This window comes from Antennarius striatus, chromosome 15, assembly GCF_040054535.1.
Source record: "Antennarius striatus isolate MH-2024 chromosome 15, ASM4005453v1, whole genome shotgun sequence".
NCBI lineage: Eukaryota > Metazoa > Chordata > Actinopteri > Lophiiformes > Antennariidae > Antennarius > Antennarius striatus.
The window spans coordinates 5,401,847-5,420,383 of record NC_090790.1 but is presented as its reverse complement, the minus strand read 5'-3'; the positions used below and the strand labels follow the sequence as shown (position 1 = coordinate 5,420,383).

General features: G+C 41.2%; 2 protein-coding genes and 1 non-coding gene across 3 annotated transcripts; 1 reads left to right on the top strand and 2 right to left on the bottom strand.

The window, feature by feature from the left end:
* The first annotated feature begins 4,900 nt into the window (after window positions 1–4,900).
* LOC137608337 (MAM domain-containing protein 2-like) lies at window positions 4,901–18,277 on the top strand. Its single transcript, XM_068334635.1, has 15 exons — window positions 4,901–5,143; window positions 5,270–5,380; window positions 6,836–7,119; window positions 11,681–11,765; window positions 11,879–12,016; window positions 12,966–13,243; window positions 13,583–13,676; window positions 14,109–14,255; window positions 14,853–14,972; window positions 15,087–15,232; window positions 16,429–16,525; window positions 16,890–17,045; window positions 17,287–17,540; window positions 17,743–17,827; window positions 17,946–18,277. The coding sequence occupies exons 1-15, from the start codon at window positions 5,113–5,115 to the stop codon at window positions 17,990–17,992; spliced, it is 2,073 nt and encodes a 690-aa protein (XP_068190736.1). The 5' UTR covers window positions 4,901–5,112; the 3' UTR covers window positions 17,993–18,277.
* Window positions 7,140–11,674, bottom strand: LOC137608338 (zinc finger protein 565-like). Its single transcript, XM_068334636.1, has 2 exons — window positions 9,651–11,674; window positions 7,140–8,930 (listed from the first exon to the last, which is right to left on the bottom strand). The coding sequence occupies exons 1-2, from the start codon at window positions 9,832–9,834 to the stop codon at window positions 7,981–7,983; spliced, it is 1,134 nt and encodes a 377-aa protein (XP_068190737.1). The 5' UTR covers window positions 9,835–11,674; the 3' UTR covers window positions 7,140–7,980.
* Window positions 12,657–12,728, bottom strand: trnag-ucc (transfer RNA glycine (anticodon UCC)). The gene has a single exon. It is a non-coding gene; the product is annotated as a tRNA-Gly (tRNA).
* Window positions 18,278–18,537: the final 260 nt, after the last annotated feature.

Sequence of the window (18,537 nt, the reverse complement as noted above, 5' to 3'; positions counted from 1 at the left end):
TGTTTTAATTACATTCAATTACATTTGGAAGACTTTGTGTGAACATTGCAGTTTGTGTGTTTTACATCATAACCTAAACATTCTGACAGATTTCAAAGAAATCTTCTTTCTGGGGGATGATTACATTATCATTTGAGGCTTATCGGATGTTGTAATGTGGCACATTTCAATGTTTTGTCATGTAACAGGAAGTTGTAACACCACTGTGTATGTCGAACACCACAAGTCCTGATCTGAAGACATCTGCATGTCAATATTTGGTTATTGAGTCTGTTGCTTGTTTCATTTAGTGATAACTACCATTAGCAATTTATTTTTCTAGATTTTAAAAAACAATATATATAATTTCTACCAAGTAGCATGTGTGACACACACGTGCCAGTAAAGTCCAGTATGAAAGATAACTTGTTCACACTGACTATTGATAAAAGCATCCAATAACCCAAAAGAGTAAGTACCTCCAACCCAAATCTTCATACTGTCTTTATAATAGTCTTCATTTGAGGATCAATAAATCTTCAATGTGCAGTAAGTGACAGATTTTTCCTTCTACATTTTCCTCTGAAACCACTACAGTTTTCACCTTTGGTTTGGATAAAAGTAGATGACGCAGGAAAGCAAAAAAAAAAAGTTATTTTGACATGACATGTAAAATCTGAATTTACAGGGTGTTAATGGTTCGTTTTACAGATCGTTAACATTATTCTAAATCCTCTTGATGCGATCAATCCTTATCCATGGACCTGAATTTTTTTTTACAAGCCCCACCTTGCTTATACTAACGTTACACACCTCATGCTGCACGTGGTGTGACTTTTAAAACGGAGACTGAAAAATGTTTTAACCTTGACTCAATCCAAGAGCTGCAAAACACTGAAACGCTGAAATGGGCCATCTGCACATTCATAAGGTCACCTCAACGCTCTACTGGCTTCTTCAGCTCGTGTCACAGATCTCATAATTAATGCTGAGTTCAGCTCACTGTTTCTATTTGCAGGGAATATTTGAATTATTTGTGGTTGGTTTGCATAAATGGATGAAGATATATGCAGATCCTATTCTGTTGTTAGTTATGTAGCACGCAGTAAGCAAAGACCAATCCATTAGTGGAGTTAGTGCACATTAAAGTTTCATCACAGAGCGTTATCTCATGATGCAGAAAATTCATGCTCACAATGTAAAATCCACACTCTGTGCTCTGATGTGTGGATGAGACAGACACACATCACACATCTAGGTGATTTCCTAGTGGGTTAACACCTGACCCACATTATTGACCTTTATTTATCAAGGAAGGTTTCAACGAGAGCCGTGCATTATTTGATCAAGAACACTCTGTTCACACTCCCAGTCACACAACTCAACCTGTCAAGGGGAATGGCTTCATTGATAGATTTCTCTCCACCTCTTCCAGCATGGGGAGCATTGCTTTCTGGGAACCTGGATGACAGCGCCACCAAGAGGTTCACATTTGTGTTCCTGTTCCTGACTGCTCTGAGGTTTGTGTTTCATGCTAATTGGCTAAGCTTAGCCTCTGCTAACATTCTGAACTAAGACAGTAATAATGTGATCATAAACCCATCTTAACACTGAGACTGTCGGAATATAACCCAGCCTTGTTTGACTGGGATACTGAGGTATGGGATGTACCCGATGCAGGGGTTGAGATGAAGTATGTTAAATACCATCATTCATTCATTCATTCATTCATTCATTCATTCATTCATTCATTCATTCATTCATTTACTAGAGGGACCCATGTCAATTACATGGGTTACTTTTCCCTCTATTCATTCGCATGAAAATTCCTGTACATATCTGTATGCGTGTGTGTGTGTGTGTGTGTTCGTGTGTGTAAATGTACATGTGTGTATATGTATGTATGTATACACACACACACACACATACAGAGAGAGAGTGTGTGTGACTGTACTTTTTGGACAAGCAACAAAGCAATACTGTACTCTTCGTTTGTTGGTGCAATGGCGCGCATTAGCCTGTAGAGGGCGGTAGAGTCAAGGTGGACCGGGTCTCAGAGGAAACGAAGACTGTGTGTACAGTATCAATTAGTTCAACATTCATTCATTCATTCATTCAGTCATTCATCTGGACCTGTGGAGCAGATGAAGTTGATTTTTCTGACTTCCTTACTCATTCTCGACCATCCCACACAAATTCACTGAGATTATTTGAGTAGTTTTGCTGCAATCCTACCATATAACAGCTCCATGGTGACATTAATAAAATAAAATGGCATTTAATAATGCTGAGGGGAGCTGTAACAGAATGGGCTGTTTTGTCAACCTCAAATATATATTTTTTTATCGTATTTATCCAAATAGATAATACAACTCAATTACGTCTCGTTTATCTATTTGATATGGGGCCCAATGTGCTGCCATAGTAACTAATCTATAATCAATAAATACTTTTATCAATAGCTCCCAGGAGACAGAGTCAAAACGCAATAACTGGGATATGCAAAAACAGAAGTGTAAAGTGTTTCCCATCACTGCGAATTCACAAAAATTTGACAAATCAAACCTTGTATTAAACATAAGATAATAAAGTTTTTTGGCGGAGCTGGAGGTCTGGAGTATTCCCAGATGAAGGGTGGAGGTCCAGACGGGTTGTAACCCACTGAGTCATCTGGCGCTCTGTGAGGACACCATGTCATCACCAGAACACACACTGCATGTTACATGTTCTTCACTGGATCGCTGTCTGTACAGGAACAGATGACTGGAATATCAAACAGATGAGTGATGACAGTTTATAACAATTGTAAAATGATTTTCCATTGAAATTAATGGATGTATAAATTCCAGAACATAATCCTTTGAACAAAGGAAAAAACTATTTATAATCATGGCTCTGCTTCCTGTTATTGATTAAACCTTTTATATCGTTTCCTTGAGAACTTTTTCCTTGAGAAGTTTTTTAAAGTTATAAGTTGTCTCCCCAAAAATGAGATGGTGACGATTCAAGTCCTCACTATTTCCTGCATAAATAGAGAAATTATAGTTGCGGGGATGATTCCTGAAAACTAACGGGAGAAACGTGACCCTGTATCTAGTCTGAAAAGGATCCTCAGTGGAACATTGATGGCTGGTGATCCACACAACAGCAGAGAGGCGGTAACGGACAGAAAACACATCTGACAGATGGATCACAAATGTGGACGAGTGTTCCCTCATAAAGTTTCTAGCATCCGTCGTCAAGCACACAACATTCCTCTCGAATCTCAGATCCACTCCCTTCCTTGACGAAAGTGAACTCAAGGTGTCTCACATTTAGAATTCGACTCACATTCTTTAAATCATTCATCTGTGAGCATCTGGTTTTTGTCAACACTTCCACACGGTTCATTTATAAATAATACTGGTACAAACTCCACGAGCATATGTGCAGTTTCACACGTGCTGCGCAGGAGCCCTAATGGTGTGATGTAAGACGTGGTTTGCTGATTTTTTTTTACACTTTCAGGCGCATTCAAATCCAGTGGTGGGGGGTCAGGGAGAACAAGGCCTTCTCTGCTGCCCTAACATAACCAGAAATAATGATAATATTTTTGATAAAAATTGTATTTTAATGTATTTTCCTTAAATAAATATATGTATAAATACACATAAATTGGGATATATTATGATACGGGTCAAAACCGGATCAGTGTTCCGTTTTTAGGGTTACAGATGTTTTATCCAATCAGAATTCAGCTAGTTTGTGTTGCCAGGTTGAGTGAAATCTACCCAGGACCTTCAGAATTTAGAATGCAGGCCTTCCTGCCCTGTGAGTGAACGGGCACATGTAGTTGATAGACAAATGCGATAGCCAATCAGATCACAAGTTGTTCTGTGACGTAGTTGTGTGACTTCTAAAAAGGTGTGGCCGTGGGTCCGTCTGTATGAGTGACGATAAAAGGAGTGCGGCTGACTCCTCTTCAGAAGTGATGGTTTTTGTCCCATTTGTGAGAAGTCGTAAACGCCTTAGTCCTCCAACTCTATATTAGTGGTTAAAGTGGGAGCCGCTTAAAGTATTATGGGATGTATTTATGCAAGTTAGTAGAACATCACTGAAAGCCTAGGTGTAAATTGCACGGGCTGTCAGTGCTCAAATCTGTATTTGTGATTATTCTACTATGGCAAAGGTTTTGGCCTATCTACATCCAGACAAATGGAGGTTTTCCAGCAGGAGGAGCATTAGACAGAAATATTCTGCTTTAGTTGTTGTTAATCTTATTCGTATTTTGTTACTGACAGTAATAATGTGAATAGAAGCTCAATAGTTTAGTGTTTCGAGGTGGCGCTGAATGGAGGTGGTTATTGGTGAATTATTATAATGTCAATCTTTACAGCACATACACAAATGTTATAAGCTATACAACTCTTAATTGATTATTTATGAGTGTCAAGGCATTACTCAACGATCTGGAACCTTTTTTTGCAGGGATTCCATCCCAGCCGGTGTCTGAGCTCATCTAACCTGTAAATATGGTTCAGAAACTGTTTAGTGATTGGATAAACGTGTCATGCTTCTGTGACACAAAAGATTGTCCCAAAAAAAACATGCTGAATCTCAACACCTTTGAAGTTCAACATCCCTTAAATATATTTTAGTTCATCCTCATGTAATAGTTAAAGTCTTCCTGGTTGTTCTGCTTCACAAACATCCACTTCTATCATTCTGGTGCTCAACAAAAAGCCGTTTATTTTCACTTCTTTAACCACCCTCACATCTCACCCTTCCTCTTTTCTTTTTGTCGCCAGCCATCCCTCTTTCCTCCTCCCACCATCTTATTTCCTTCTTTCCCTTCCTCCCTTTCTGGCCTCCCACTACCTCATCACTCTCCTCCTTCTCTTCCTCTCCCTCTCAGAGCTCTCTCCTTCTCCTCCTCCCTCCTTCTCTTAAATGCACACACCTCCCATCGGAGGCTCTGCAGTGTGCTGCCAGTCTGGGAGCTGGAGAGACACTCAAATCGGCCCACAGGAGAGAAATCTTTAAAAGAAAACTTCTCAAAATTTTTTAGGACTGAATGCAAACGTAAGACAAACTTTGTTTTTTCCTTATTTTTGAGAGCTGATTTTTTTCTTTCTCCCCCCACAAAAAGCTGCAATGCTTCTGCTGTTTGTCTTGACTTTTGCTGGTGAGTATGTTTTAACGGTTGTGGAGTGCTGGTGCATGAGGGCATGTTTCTGCTAATGCCAGTTGCTATGATTCATTCTTACCAATCCCTCCTCTCTTCCCCCTCTTCCTCTTTATGTGTTCGAAGCCTCCGTCCAAGCCAAGAGCCCGTTGTTGCCAGGCTCCTGCGACTTTGAGTCCAACACCTGTGGCTACACATCGGAATCATCCTTTACTAGCTGGACCCTGCACAACGATGGTACTGGAATAAAGATGCACAAAATATCTTCACACCTTTGTAGTTTAGGGGCTTTTCCCAAACAGATTTTTCACTTATAGCAGTTGCAGGTTTAGCTGTGTTGTAGGAGTTGATCTGGTTCTGCCACTGGGACACACTGGGGGAAGCAAAAGTCATCTGGTCCACATTGAATCTTGCATTTAGGGACATCTGGAGCGAGTAAAGTGTCTCAGGATTGCGCATTCTTGCTGGTTTGGTACTGCAGAGGGTGCAAACAACACTGAGGACACCCATATAGGTAACATCTGCCTACATGTACAGCATGTGAAGCAATCTTTAAGGTCCATGGACAAAACGCTGAGGGTCTTGCTGCAAACGCATCTCAGAATGTGTGCATCTTCATGAATGTGGCATCATGTTGCACCAGCAGCTGGAACCTCTCATGGTGATTGAAACGTGAAAAAAAGGGGGGCCTACTTTTAGAGGTAAAGGTCACGTCCGTGTTAAGAAACACTCCCAGATATTTGACTGGACCAATTCCAATTTTTTTCCCCTGACAAGGTTCACCCCAGAGTTCAAAAAGTGACATGTAGAAATGTCAACTTGAGACCTCAGAGGAGAAATGTGTTAAAACATAGTCAAACAGTTGAATCCTGTGCTGAAGTCCTACTGAGATAAACTGTGTATAATCTATAATTTGTTCCAAATTGTCCAAGAATATCAGTTTGAACCAGAACTAATCAAAGAACGTTAAATGTTTGTTTTTTATAATGTCGCTCTATGAATGAAATAGTTTCTCTGCAGTTAAAGGTTTGTCCAATTTCTACTTTTCATTTCATAAAAATATGTTAACCCTGAGGTAAAAATAGATGAAGGTAATTGTAAATTATAGTTAATAATAACTCTTACACGATGAACTTAAAACATGTTCCTGCAGCTTCCTGGAGTCTGTCCCTTTTGTCACTGTGGGCAGTTCAATGCTGGCAGCGTTTCCTTGGTAACAAATACATTGTGAATAAACAACGTGGGACTCTCTGGAGATTTATATGATGTTGTGTTAAGTCCTGTAGTTTAATGTCTACATCTGGAGCCTTCGATGTAAAGATGGCCACAAGAATTGAAAACAAAAATTTTGCACTCCACTGATTGGTGTAGAGTGTTTTTTTCCACACTGCATCATTTCTGTTGGCAGTTGTTTGGGTTAATATCCAATCCCACACAAGAATAAAGAAAATATTGTTTCTTCATGCATTTCTGCTGCTGGTTATTTGAGAGACATCAAACCACATCTCCAAGCAGTGCTATAGTCTAAAAACTTTTCCTGTACGACTCCTTATTTGTATGAAATTGACAAAAACATGGAAAACCAACCTGTGGTGGTCTACTCCAGTAAAGCAACAAGGACAATATTCTGTCTTTGTTAAACAAAATGCTCCCCCTGTTTACACAGTTCAACTCAAGACCTTTCTGTTTCAGGTCGATTTATCGCCTTGGAGGCTCCCCCCACCGATGGCCAGGCTGATGAAATGGGTGCAGATGCACAGACGGAGACCAGAGGGGTCCTGCTGAGCCCACGTCTGGAGACGGGGGAGTGGAGCTGCCTGAGGCTCGTCTACCAGATCATCGGACCTGGAAGTCTGGAGGTCCTCCAGCGCACGGAGGGAAAGAGCTTGGACAGGCCGCTGTGGAGCAGCCAGACGCCCTCCGAGAGCTGGAAGATCTCTAGCATGGACCTGCAGAACAACACCGACCCTTACAAGGTAAACCAGGAGATCTCTGTCCGCTCAGCGGAAAGAGGAGATGGGCATTAAATGCCAAACCAGGCTGCAATATAGTCCGTTATTCAGATTATCAATAGATGGCTGACTGGTGATTTAAATATATACTGCTTCAAGAAAATCTGCTTTTTAGGCAGTGGTTTAGATGTACTTGAAATTAAACTGCACTATAAATGAAGAAATCAACTTTTTTCATACTTGAGCCTAATATACTGGGAAAAAAAAGGAAATAAAGTCCTGCTACATTTCAGCGTTGATGTTTGGATGTAGAATGAATGAGACATCTGTCCTCACTCCTCCTCCAAATGGATGTGTGGTTGTTGATTGTTGTGAATGTGGTGACTCAGTAAACAGAGGACCAAAGACAGAGTTGGTCAGTACTCATTTATTGGTGACGTAACACATTACAGACCCCTAAACTTTTAACCTGACACTGAAATTTAAACATCATACTCAGGAAATTTGGATCTGATGCTGACCTAAAAATGATGGGGACGTGGAAATCACTTGATCAGCCAACACACAATAATAGACACTAATGCAAACACACACCTCACAATCACATTAACACCTTACAAAACAAATACTACCACGTTCACACGTTGTGCATCATTTGTCCTACAAATGAAGAATCCACCATGAACAGTCAAATGGTTCACTAGAGTTGATCCACCGCACCAGTCGCACGTGAGAGGTTTAATGACCCGGTTAATCAGGATTATCCTAAAACACAAACTCCAACTTGTTCGGATTTACTGCGACACCTGAACGTGTCTTAGAGCTTCCTTAACTCATCATAAATGATCATCGATTGATTGATCAAGTATTTCTGCGAATGCGGCGCTACCTGTCTGTATGTGAGCGCCTGTGCCTCGCCAGTTCAAAAGCAGAGCAGTAAGATTTCAAGCAGATCTTGCAAACATACGGCTTCTCCCCGGTGTGGGCTCTTCTCATGTGGACCGTCAGCTGACCGTTGTGTCGGAAATCTTTCCCACATATTTTACAAATATAAGGCCTCTCACCTGTGTGGATTCTCATATGGACTGTCAAGGCGTTGCCGATGGTGAAACTTTTCCCACAGATTTTGCACGTGTACGGCTTCTCCCCAGTGTGGGCCTTTCTGGTGTGGACTGTCAGCTGACCGCTCTGGATGAAATCTTTTCCACAGGTATGACAAACAAAAGGTTTCTCCCCTGTGTGGATTCTCATGTGGACCGACAACTCCCCCTTTGTTTTAAAATCTTTCCCACACGTATGACAAACGTAAGGCTTCTCTCCCGTGTGGATTCTCATATGGACCGTCAGCTGACCTGTGCGTTTGAAGTCTTTCTCACATATTCGGCAAACATACGGCCTCTCACCTGCGTTCATTTTAATGTGACATTTTTGCTTGCAATTGAAATCTTTTGGGAATGTTCCACCTTCCTGATCTTGGTTTCTATCTGCGTGAGGGTTGTTGAGGAGTTCCTGCAGTTTGCTGCTTGGTTCTCCTTCCACCATCATGTTGACTACAGACTCAGTCTGTGCTGTTGTCAGAGGTTCATCAGGAGTCGTGTGTGGAGTCCTGTCTTCACTGTGGTCAGTTTCTGTACACTTTGGACTCAGCGTAAAGGTATCAGCCTCCTGCTTCACTACTAGCTGCTCTCCCTCCTGACTGATACCCAGTTCCTCCTCTTCCTCTTTCATCCGTGGAGCGTCTGGCTCCTCTTGGTCCACACTGGAGCTCTTGTCCTGGTCACGGAGCTGCAGCTTAGCACCCTCCTCCTCCTCATGGACATGCTGCTGTTGGAGGTCTGGATGGACGGAGGAAAAAAAAACCTACCACCTGTTACCAACTTCAAGCAAATGTCATCTTCACTTTATACAAGCTTTTAAGAATCGGCCTTGTTCAAATTACAGTATATGATAAAAACTATACTTAATTTTTAATTTCATATACTGATCCCTGCAGGGAAATTAGTGGCACACTGTAGTTAGTTGAATATATCATGTGTGTACAGGCCCTGAAAATAAATAAATAAATTTATATATATGCGTGTGTGTGTGTGTGTGTGTGTGTGTGTGTGTGTGTGTTGGAAATTATGTGAGGAGAGATATTTGTCATGTAATTATGATTAAGTAAATAATTTCTGTTGAACAGTTCATGTGACAGATATTAAGTTAAAAGAAATGAATGAATGAATGTTTCACTGAATGTTTGTGTTGAATTAAAAACAGACTATTTCATGATAACGTTTATGTTGTCAAAAGACTACATTACCCACAATGCTTAGTGAAGGCGTAAAGGAAATGAGGTGTTGACGTAATTGATTTAAGCTTTTGATGTTAGCGCTTAGTGATAAGTCAAGTTATGATGTACTCCTCAGGATCACAGTTCGCATGTATTTAACCTTTTCTTTTTTGTTCACTAAACTGTTTTAAAGTTCAGTCAAGTTCTGTCTCATCATTTTTTTGATGATGGAATAACTGCTACTCTATAGAAGTATCTATAGGAATAAGTCAGTCTTCCCTACCGACGCCGTGTGCCTGTGTTCCGTGTTTCCACACGTCCAGCTGTCCGCGCTGACGCCTCAGCTCTTCTTCATATTCCACGATTATTTTCCTAAAAGCTGTGAATATTTCCTCGGCAGCAGCGGTCAGACGTTCCCCCACGAACCCCCTCAGACACTCAACCGAAGACATCGCTGTTAACGACATACGTAGAGCGAAAACAGAAGGAGCAACTCAGTTAATTCATTACACACAGCGAACGCGGAAGACGCTTGTATTGTTGACTTCCGGTTATTGTAACGCGCTTAATGTTCCGACTAGGAGCGAGAGAGACTTTTGTTCCGCAGTCATCAGAAGACAGGGGATGGACGGATGGATGGATGGTTGGATTGATGATGGATGGGTGGTTGGATTGATGATGGATGGATGGATGGATGGATGGATGGATGGATGGGTGGATGGATGAACAGATGATGGGTGGATGGATGGATGGATGGATGGATGGATGGATGGATGGATGGACGAAAAAACATCAAAATGCATTTTGTTGTTTGCAGGAAATGCGTAAACTTGAAAAAACTATGGTAACTTCTGATGTTCCTTCCTTCTTCCAATCAAACATCATTTTCAGGCACAGGAAGTATTTCATGCTGTTTAGAGCGACAGATGTAGGTTGATAGTATATATGAAACAAGGTCAGTCTGAAGGGTGTGGAGAAACACACCAGCTACTCCCACATATTATCTAAACACTGTTTCAGTCAAGTAAGGCACATGTTTATGTTGTATGCAGAAGCAGGGCTGCCTCTGACAGGGTTATGACCCTCACTATGCTCCATCAGGCGCCCCTTAATGCACAGACATGTCTCAGTCCAGACTTAGAGTAAAGAACAAATGTCTCAGAGGTTCAAACATCACACCGATCACTAAAATGCTCTGCAACGGAAACGTCACTATTTTAAATTAGAGTCAATAACACGACTGTTTTAGCTCTACTCTTTAGTCATTTTATTTTCCTGTCAAATAAATACTTCACTAGTTTGTAATTCAGATCATTCATTTCCCCCCTCAAGAGTCAAGAGAGGATCAATCTATCTCACATCTGTTAAGTGTACAGTTGGAATCACTTATCTTGGCATAAAGACTGGAGGCAAAGGAAACCTGGCTTGTCTGTTTGTATATGTAATACTTGCCCAGACCTACTTCACCCACATAACTCCTCCAAAAATAATCCAAGTATTCTTTTCCAAATAACAGGAAAAGTGATGAGTTTTATGTTCTGACATTTAGGAAACAAAGAGTATATTTTCCAAAGTGTTAAATTATTCTTTTAACAATTAAAAACCCACTGAGTTCCAAGCAGCCACACCTAAATATGTTAAAATATGTCTTCCTATTGCAGAAACATAAGTATTTATCATGATTTATATTTATGTAAAGTTTGGTGCAGCTAGTACGTATGGTTTTCCAGAATGATGCAATTATTACAGATGGGAATAGACTCCTGGGGGAATCAAATGGAGAAAAATTAAAATTAAATGTACCCCATTCATGAACCATAACTCATTCAAATTCCAGAAGTAGCAGGCAGCTGTTCCCTGCAAACAAAACTGATAAACTACAGCACGACTCCTGCCAGGAATCAAACAGACAAAGTTACAAATAAATGTGGAGTCACATGTTTCCCTCAGGAGTCAGTGGAGACCGAACCAAATGAGTGACCTCTGTTCTTAAATACATCAGGTAAACAAAAATATGACTCCAAATGAATGAAGATATTGTTCCGTGGCTGCTGGATGTAAAACAAAACTATTTTTCATCACAAAACTGGTTAGTCCTGGTCCAGAAAAACACCATTTAATCAAATAATTCCCAACTCACATGCTCACACATGTGACGCACTCCACCACACACATCCTGACCTCATGTTTTTACAAATGTTTCCTCTTTGTCTTCCTCTGTTGTTGATTCGAGTCTCCTCTCCTTTGATATCCCTCCTGTGTCACTCCACCTCTCTGGGGTCAAGGGGTCACTAAACATGTGTTGCTAATTAGGTTGTCATCGAAGGTAAACCTGGACAGAGCGCCGGGAGCAGCGTGGCCATCTTTGAGATCCACATAAGCTCTGGATACTGCCTGGGTTAGTTACACACACACATACACACACGCACACATACACACACACGCACACACGTACACACACATACACACACACAGTTCTGCTCTCCTGACTGACTGTTTTCCTGCGTTTAGAGTGTGACTTTGAGGATTCTCACCTGTGTGGATACAGTAACCAATGGAACGCCAATGTGAACTGGTTTGTGGGAGGAGGGGGGCTCCACCTCCTCCAAAACAACATCCCCAATGACCACACATACAACAACAAGACAGGTGAGAGGGACTCGTGCAGATGTGCTAATGCAAAAATAATGAAGTCAGCCAGTATTCACGTAACACACAGACAATCCTTACGTTGGGACCATTTTGACATTTAATGATGATGAAACAAAATCAGAAAGAGTGCCAGTCTTGCCAGACACTAAAAAAAAAACTTTAAAACAAACAAACAAACATTGAAGTTAAAGTTTACAGAGCATAAAGGACAAAACTGTCTTTCATGTTGAGCAAACTTTTTTTTTTTTTTTATTTAATTTTATGCACTCGATTAATTCCTGAAGGGAAATTAGTGCCACACTCTAGTTTGTCAAATCACATGCATATGTTAGTGTGTACAGGCCCTGAACAAACAAACAAACAAACAAACAAACACACACAGGGGGACCTGTACGCATGCAGAGGGAGGTAGAGTGGCAGGCAGCTCCTTCATGGTGCGCCCCAAATGAGCAACTTGTAAGGGGGGGGCGGCGCCTTGCTCAAGGGCGCCTTGGCAGTGCTCCGGAGGGGAGCTGACACCTCCCACTGTCAGCTCACAGTGTCTTTTGAGTGGGAGCGGGAATCGAACCGCCGATTTCAGAACATTGGACTCTACCGTACGCTCTACCACTGAGCCACTGCCGCCCAAAAAAAGTTTTGCATTGGCCGGGAATCGAACCCGGGTCAACTGCTTGGAAGGCAGCTATGCTAACCACTATACCACCAACGCCATGTTGAACATAAATAAATTAAAATACATGGGTGTTTTTAATTACAAAGACTGAGAAATGTATTGATATTATCACAAGAAGTTTGTATTAATTCAATTAGAACACATCAGTTAATTTATTCACAAAAAGTCAACACAACAGAAAAATATTGATTCAATGTGAACTATTCCCCTGAAAATATGTTCAGGTGAAGAAAAGATGTCTGTGTACCTTTACTGATATCACCTCCATCTCAGGTCACCTGATGTACGTTGACTCCATCTACGCCAAGACTTTCCAAGAAGTTGCCAAGCTGGTGTCTCCCATGACGACGGTCGCCATGTCCGGCTGCCTGAGCTTTCAGTACCATCGAAGTGAAGAAAAAGGCAGCCTGTTCTCCGTTTACACCAGGGATCGTCTGGGTCAGTACCAGGAACTGTGGAGAGCGGAGACAGAAGTCCAGAATGACTGGAGCGGGATCCTCGGAGAATGGATACCTGTCCAGGTGGACCTGAAGGCACCGTACTCTGTCCAGGTCAGTGTGATCAGATCACGCCAGTGTCATCTACGTTGTATCTATAGCTCTGGTCTATAAAATTGTATTATTATGTGTTACAACAAACATGTAAACAAAAACAAAGTTTCACAAAAGTGTAAATTCTATGATGAGATTTTCTCTGATCCCTTGTTGGCTTTGTGGGCAGTAACACACATCCACCATGAAGCAGCTTCAGAAGACGCGTTTAAAACTTCATTGAATCCTTCTGTTTTAAATGTGCACCTAGTTTAGCTTGTGTAATTCATAAGGAATGGTCAAAGCTAGAACTTCAACCCGTCAGAGTGTGTTCTCGTGAGCACCTGTTCACATCTGCAGGTGGTCTTTGAAGTGGCCTTCAACAGCCCGAGTGGAGGACGTGTTGCTGTTGATGACATTTCCTTTTCTCCAGAGTTTTGCGGCACAAGCACTGGTGAGCTAACAGTCAGTTCCAAACAGGCTCGTTTTCATGTCGCCATCACAGTCATACTCATAACATACCAACATTACATCCTGAATATCTTGAACATAAATATTTTAAAAGGACAAATAGCCCTATTGGTGTCACATAAAGGTTGTTGATCTCGAAGGATCAAACACTGGATGGTTTGGATCAACCAGAAGGTTTATTCCTCAAACATTTGTTCCTTAGATTTCCCACTTATGCAGCTTCTAGATTTTGATTTGCTGACAGTGAAAAAACTGAGAATTCAATTAATTTTTTTATTTATTTAATAAAAAACACTGAATTTATTCCTTATTGTCTGATTTCAACTTGCATGAGAATGTCAAGTGAATTTTAATTATTGTTCAAATTTAAAAAAAAGAAAACCAGTCACACTGAAACTATACATTTGCACCACAGAGCTGACCTTTGACCCCTCCATTGCAAACTGCAATTTTGAGACGGGCCTCTGCCAGTACACCCAGGACCAGGTGACGGAGTCGTCGTGGAGGAGAGTGTCTGTGAAGCCCAACATATTCAGGACTGGAGACCACACCACGGGGGCAGGTGGGGTAGAACCGCTGACTGAGTCCTTAAATCTGCTGTTCATCACTGCTTGACATGCTAGCAGTGAGTTACAGATGAAATTAAAGCTGAATTAAAACCAGATGGCAGCTAAAGACGGGGTTCTTTTTTTCTTTTTTTTAAAAATCTTGACATTACCTGGAGATGCAGGTCTTTTCCTTCATGTGAGGGAAATGCAGGGCTCTACCACACCATTATGGGCAAAACATTTCAAACACTGTCATTGGTCGTCTGACAGCTGTGTGAAATTGATTAAAAAGAGAATCATATGGAACCTGTAAATAAAAATTGGATTATTGCTTGTTTTTATGGTTAAGATAGATAGAATGTGTTCAAACTGGCTGACCTGATGTGTAACAACACAGAACATAAGTGACTGTGAGTTCCTTGCCAGAGATACAGCTGCTCTGTTTGTAATGTTTCTGTACAATCCTGGATGCATTCACTAAATCTGCACATTTGAAAGTAGTTAAAATGGAGATTAACAGCAGATGCAGGCAGAGATGGGAACAAGCATGACAAGCAGATTGAGAAGAAGAGAGGGTTATGAAAGGAAACAAGGCTGCCTTCTCTTCACAGGGTCTTTCCTGTTGGCCGACTCCCGAATGAGTCCACAATCTGCTTACATTAACCGTCTGATCGGTCCGGTTCTGCTCGGGAACACCAAGTTCTGCCTGAGATTCTACTTCTCTCTGAGGGGTGAGTGGCACCGAGAAAACCCCACAGAGGAGTGGTGGTGGTGTTCATTCGTTCTTATTTTGTTCGTCTTTGTGATTTATGTAACGGCCTCACCAAACGCGAGTGTCTCTGCAGGTTTCAACCAGACGGACCGAGCTCTGTCCGTCTACCTGCAGAATCAGCAGAGCAGCAGCCAGGAGAAGATCTGGACTCTGGGAGAGAAGTCCAGAGGAATCTGGATCGCCACCGACGTCACTTTCCAGACGTCCCAACCTGCCAAGGTCAAAGGGGAGGACGTGGAAGTGTCACATGAGTCAGGATCGGGGCGGTGAAAGAAAAATGGAATGAAGGAGGGGAAGTGGAGGAAAAGCAGAAAAGAGACTGAGTGGCTAAGGAAAGGAAAGAAGAAATAAGGAAACGGCAAAATAAGTCTTGAATTGTAGAAGAATAAATAGATCAAGTGAATAAATGAATGAATAAATAAATAAATAGCAAAAGTAGGAAACAGGCAACAGAGAAAAAACATAAAATCATTAAAGAAGTCAGGGAATAAAGAAAAATAAACTGATGAATATATGAAGAAAAAAAGCAGCATAAACAGTACAAAAGATTAACCCTGACCCCAGAACACGGGACATAACTGATGATAAACGCTCTTTCCTTCAGTTCAGTTTTCACATTAGCAGGCTGACAGTTTTCGAGTGGTTTCAAACACAATGTTTTGGCCTGATTAAAATTTTAACTACATGATCACATCTGAGAGAACACAAACGCAGTAAATTTGTCCCAGATTGCACAACATTGTTTCCCAACATTCACAGAGTGAACATTTTCAGTAAATTCCTACCTGTTGGTGGCGCCAGAGGACAAATGAGGATCATCCGTTGTTCATAATGAAGGAAACATGAATGATGAAATAGATGTTGGGGTTATTCTTTGTGGATTAGAGTCATGCACCAACCAACAGACTAATAACAAGGAAAATAATTCCTTTAGAAGGAACTTAATTCAAGAAAAAATTTCAGGAATAATCTGAAAGGACTCCCGATGATCCCACACATCTGTTTGGCTTGTCTGACTCGGGCCCGACCCTCTCACAATGGTTCATGGGAATTGTTTCAGTACTTTTTTTTTTTTACATAATTAGAAAAAAAATAACAAAGGACATCATGTCAATAAAAGAGAAAGAAAAATCTTCCACCCTGGATCCATTGCTGCTGTCAGAGAACACAGTGTCGTCGACATATGGCAATGCCTTCAAAGTCTGACTCCTTTTTTTTTTTCCACATCTTTACATTCTGAAGTTCTAAGAAAACATTTGTTAGATGCTTTTTTTTTTCTTCCTCAGAAAGGATTTCACAACTCTATTCCTTCTAATCAGGGCTAATCTGGAAATGATCACTGATTGTAAGAATGTACAAAAATTCAGATTGATGAAGAAGTCTCTTTTTTTTTAATGCTGTCCTTTGCTGCTCAGGTGGTTTTCATCAGCAGCTGCAGGAGCATCTGGGACTGCGGGTCCGTGGCGCTGGACGACATCAGCGTGAGCCTGGGAGACTGTGAGCTGACAGCAGGTAGAACAACATCCACCCAAGTGTGGAGACAAACAGGGATTAATGGGAAAATAAAAGGGTTTCACGTACCAGAAACTGTTTCAGATAATTAATCAGCATCAAAATAAATAAAACATTAGACAATCATACTGATGTGAGAGTATGAAAATAACTTATCCTGTCTAGTAACCGAGGCAACAACCCCAGAGGGTGGCATTAACGACAGGATCCCCTGACAGATTTTTTTTTTAAAATCCCACAACATGAAAATGGATTTCAGGGAATATAATTAACTATTAATGAATATTTATTGTTAGCGAAGCTATTTGACTAAAATATAAATATGAAATATGGTTATTTCCCTCTTTGTGTGTTCTGTGTTCAGGAGGCTCCTTCTCGTCTCTCCCGGGACACTGTGACTTTGAGGTGGGTCTCTGTGGTTACACTCAGGACCACAGCGATGGGGCCAACTGGGAGCGGAGGAGAGGCCCCACCCCGACCTCCTATACCGGGCCAAGGGGAGACCACACCACAGGACTCGGTGGGGGGCTTTCACTGAAGTTTTCTCTGGACATTTATAGTAATTTACTGGCAGCATCAAAGTACAAAGATTATTATTATTAGAAATACATTTAGGGTTCATTTCTGTATTTTTTGTAAATTAAAGAGACAATGTTACACCCCATGTACATAATAGCATTTCTTTGAGTGATGTTATCACATATTTCTCCCAGACTGCATTGCAGTTTTTTTTAAAACAATGTTTTTAACCTGATTGACAGGATATTACCTGCACATGGAGGCGTCGCCCATGCTGCCTGGTCAGAATGTCCGGTTGCTGTCGCGTCCGCTGAGGGGCTCCAGGGGGCCTCAGTGTCTGCGCTTCTTCTACCACATGTACGGCTCAGGCACGGGCCAGCTCAGCGTTCACCTCGACAAGGGTGGAGATGACGTGTTGCTGTGGCAACAGAGCGGCGAGCAGAGCATCACCTGGCTGAGGGCCGCGGTAGAGTACAGGTGTGACAGCCAGCATCAGGTGAGAGCGCAGCAGAATGTTGTGATGGATTATCTTGTAATTTGATGCATCAGTATTTATTTAAAGACATAAACTAGACAACAGTGAATCAGTCACGTTTCTGCAGATTGTGTTCTTTAAAAATGCTTCTACATTGTTGTGTCGGTGCACTTTTTCACTACTGTCCCAACCAATGACAATAAGCCTCTTCTCATTGGTTCAGATCGTGTTTGTCGCCACCCGGGGTTCATCAGTGAGGAGTGACATAGCCATAGATGACATTATCTTGGAAAGTGGGCCTTGCTCAGGTAAACAATCTATTATTGAGCTCATTTTTAATTAATTCTGGATGAATTAAAATCCAGTATTGTACAGGAAATTATCGATCTGCAGCAGCTTCCTGATTTCTGTTCATTTCCCCTACAGAAATGCAGATCATAACCAACGTGGGAACCTCCAATGATATCGAGTAGAAGGCAATAGGAGAGCAGCTGTGCACAATGCATGAACCCTGTTAGACGTAGTTTTTTTCTTATTTGCACATTAGAGTCCTGACTCCTACCTGTAGGTCTGAACATGAAGAAAAATGAATGTTTGTGTAGTTTTCTTTTCATGCAGCTAAACATATCAGTTGTGTCACAGTGTGCATTTCTGTCTCTGCACTGTGGCAACAGATGGGTGTTAAACAGTTTGTCTTAACATTTATATGCATTAGATTAATGCTCATTGCTCAAATAAAGCCAGAAGTTTATTCAGCATTTGGTTTGTGTTTTTTAATTTAACGTGACTTCATGGCCACCTGGTGGGGAAGTGTTTGCTCAGGCAGGGACACAAATACTGATGATCTTCCAGGCCCACATAGAAATATTTTATGATTATTAGTTTTTATTTATAAATGATTTATAAAAAAAGAATCAATGATAATATTAATACTTCTATAATATTATTGTATTATTATAGATAGATAGATAGATAGATAGATACTTTATTAATCCCGGAGGAAATTGCATACTGTATT

Bases quoted from the DNA above. Each gene is read 5' to 3' on its own strand.
- LOC137608337 (XM_068334635.1), top strand. From the start codon at position 5,113: ATGCTTCTGCTGTTTGTCTTGACTTTTGCTG. The intron at 5,381-6,835 runs GTACTGGAATAA...TTTCTGTTTCAG, and splicing joins CTGGACCCTGCACAACGATG to GTCGATTTATCGCCTTGGAG. The intron at 17,046-17,286 runs GTGGGGGGCTTT...CCTGATTGACAG, and splicing joins AGACCACACCACAGGACTCG to GATATTACCTGCACATGGAG.
- LOC137608338 (XM_068334636.1), bottom strand. From the start codon at position 9,834: ATGTCGTTAACAGCGATGTCTTCGGTTGAGTGTCTGAGGGGGTTCGTG. The intron at 8,931-9,650 runs GTAGGGAAGACT...CCGTCCATCCAG, and splicing joins AACACAGGCACACGGCGTCG to ACCTCCAACAGCAGCATGTC.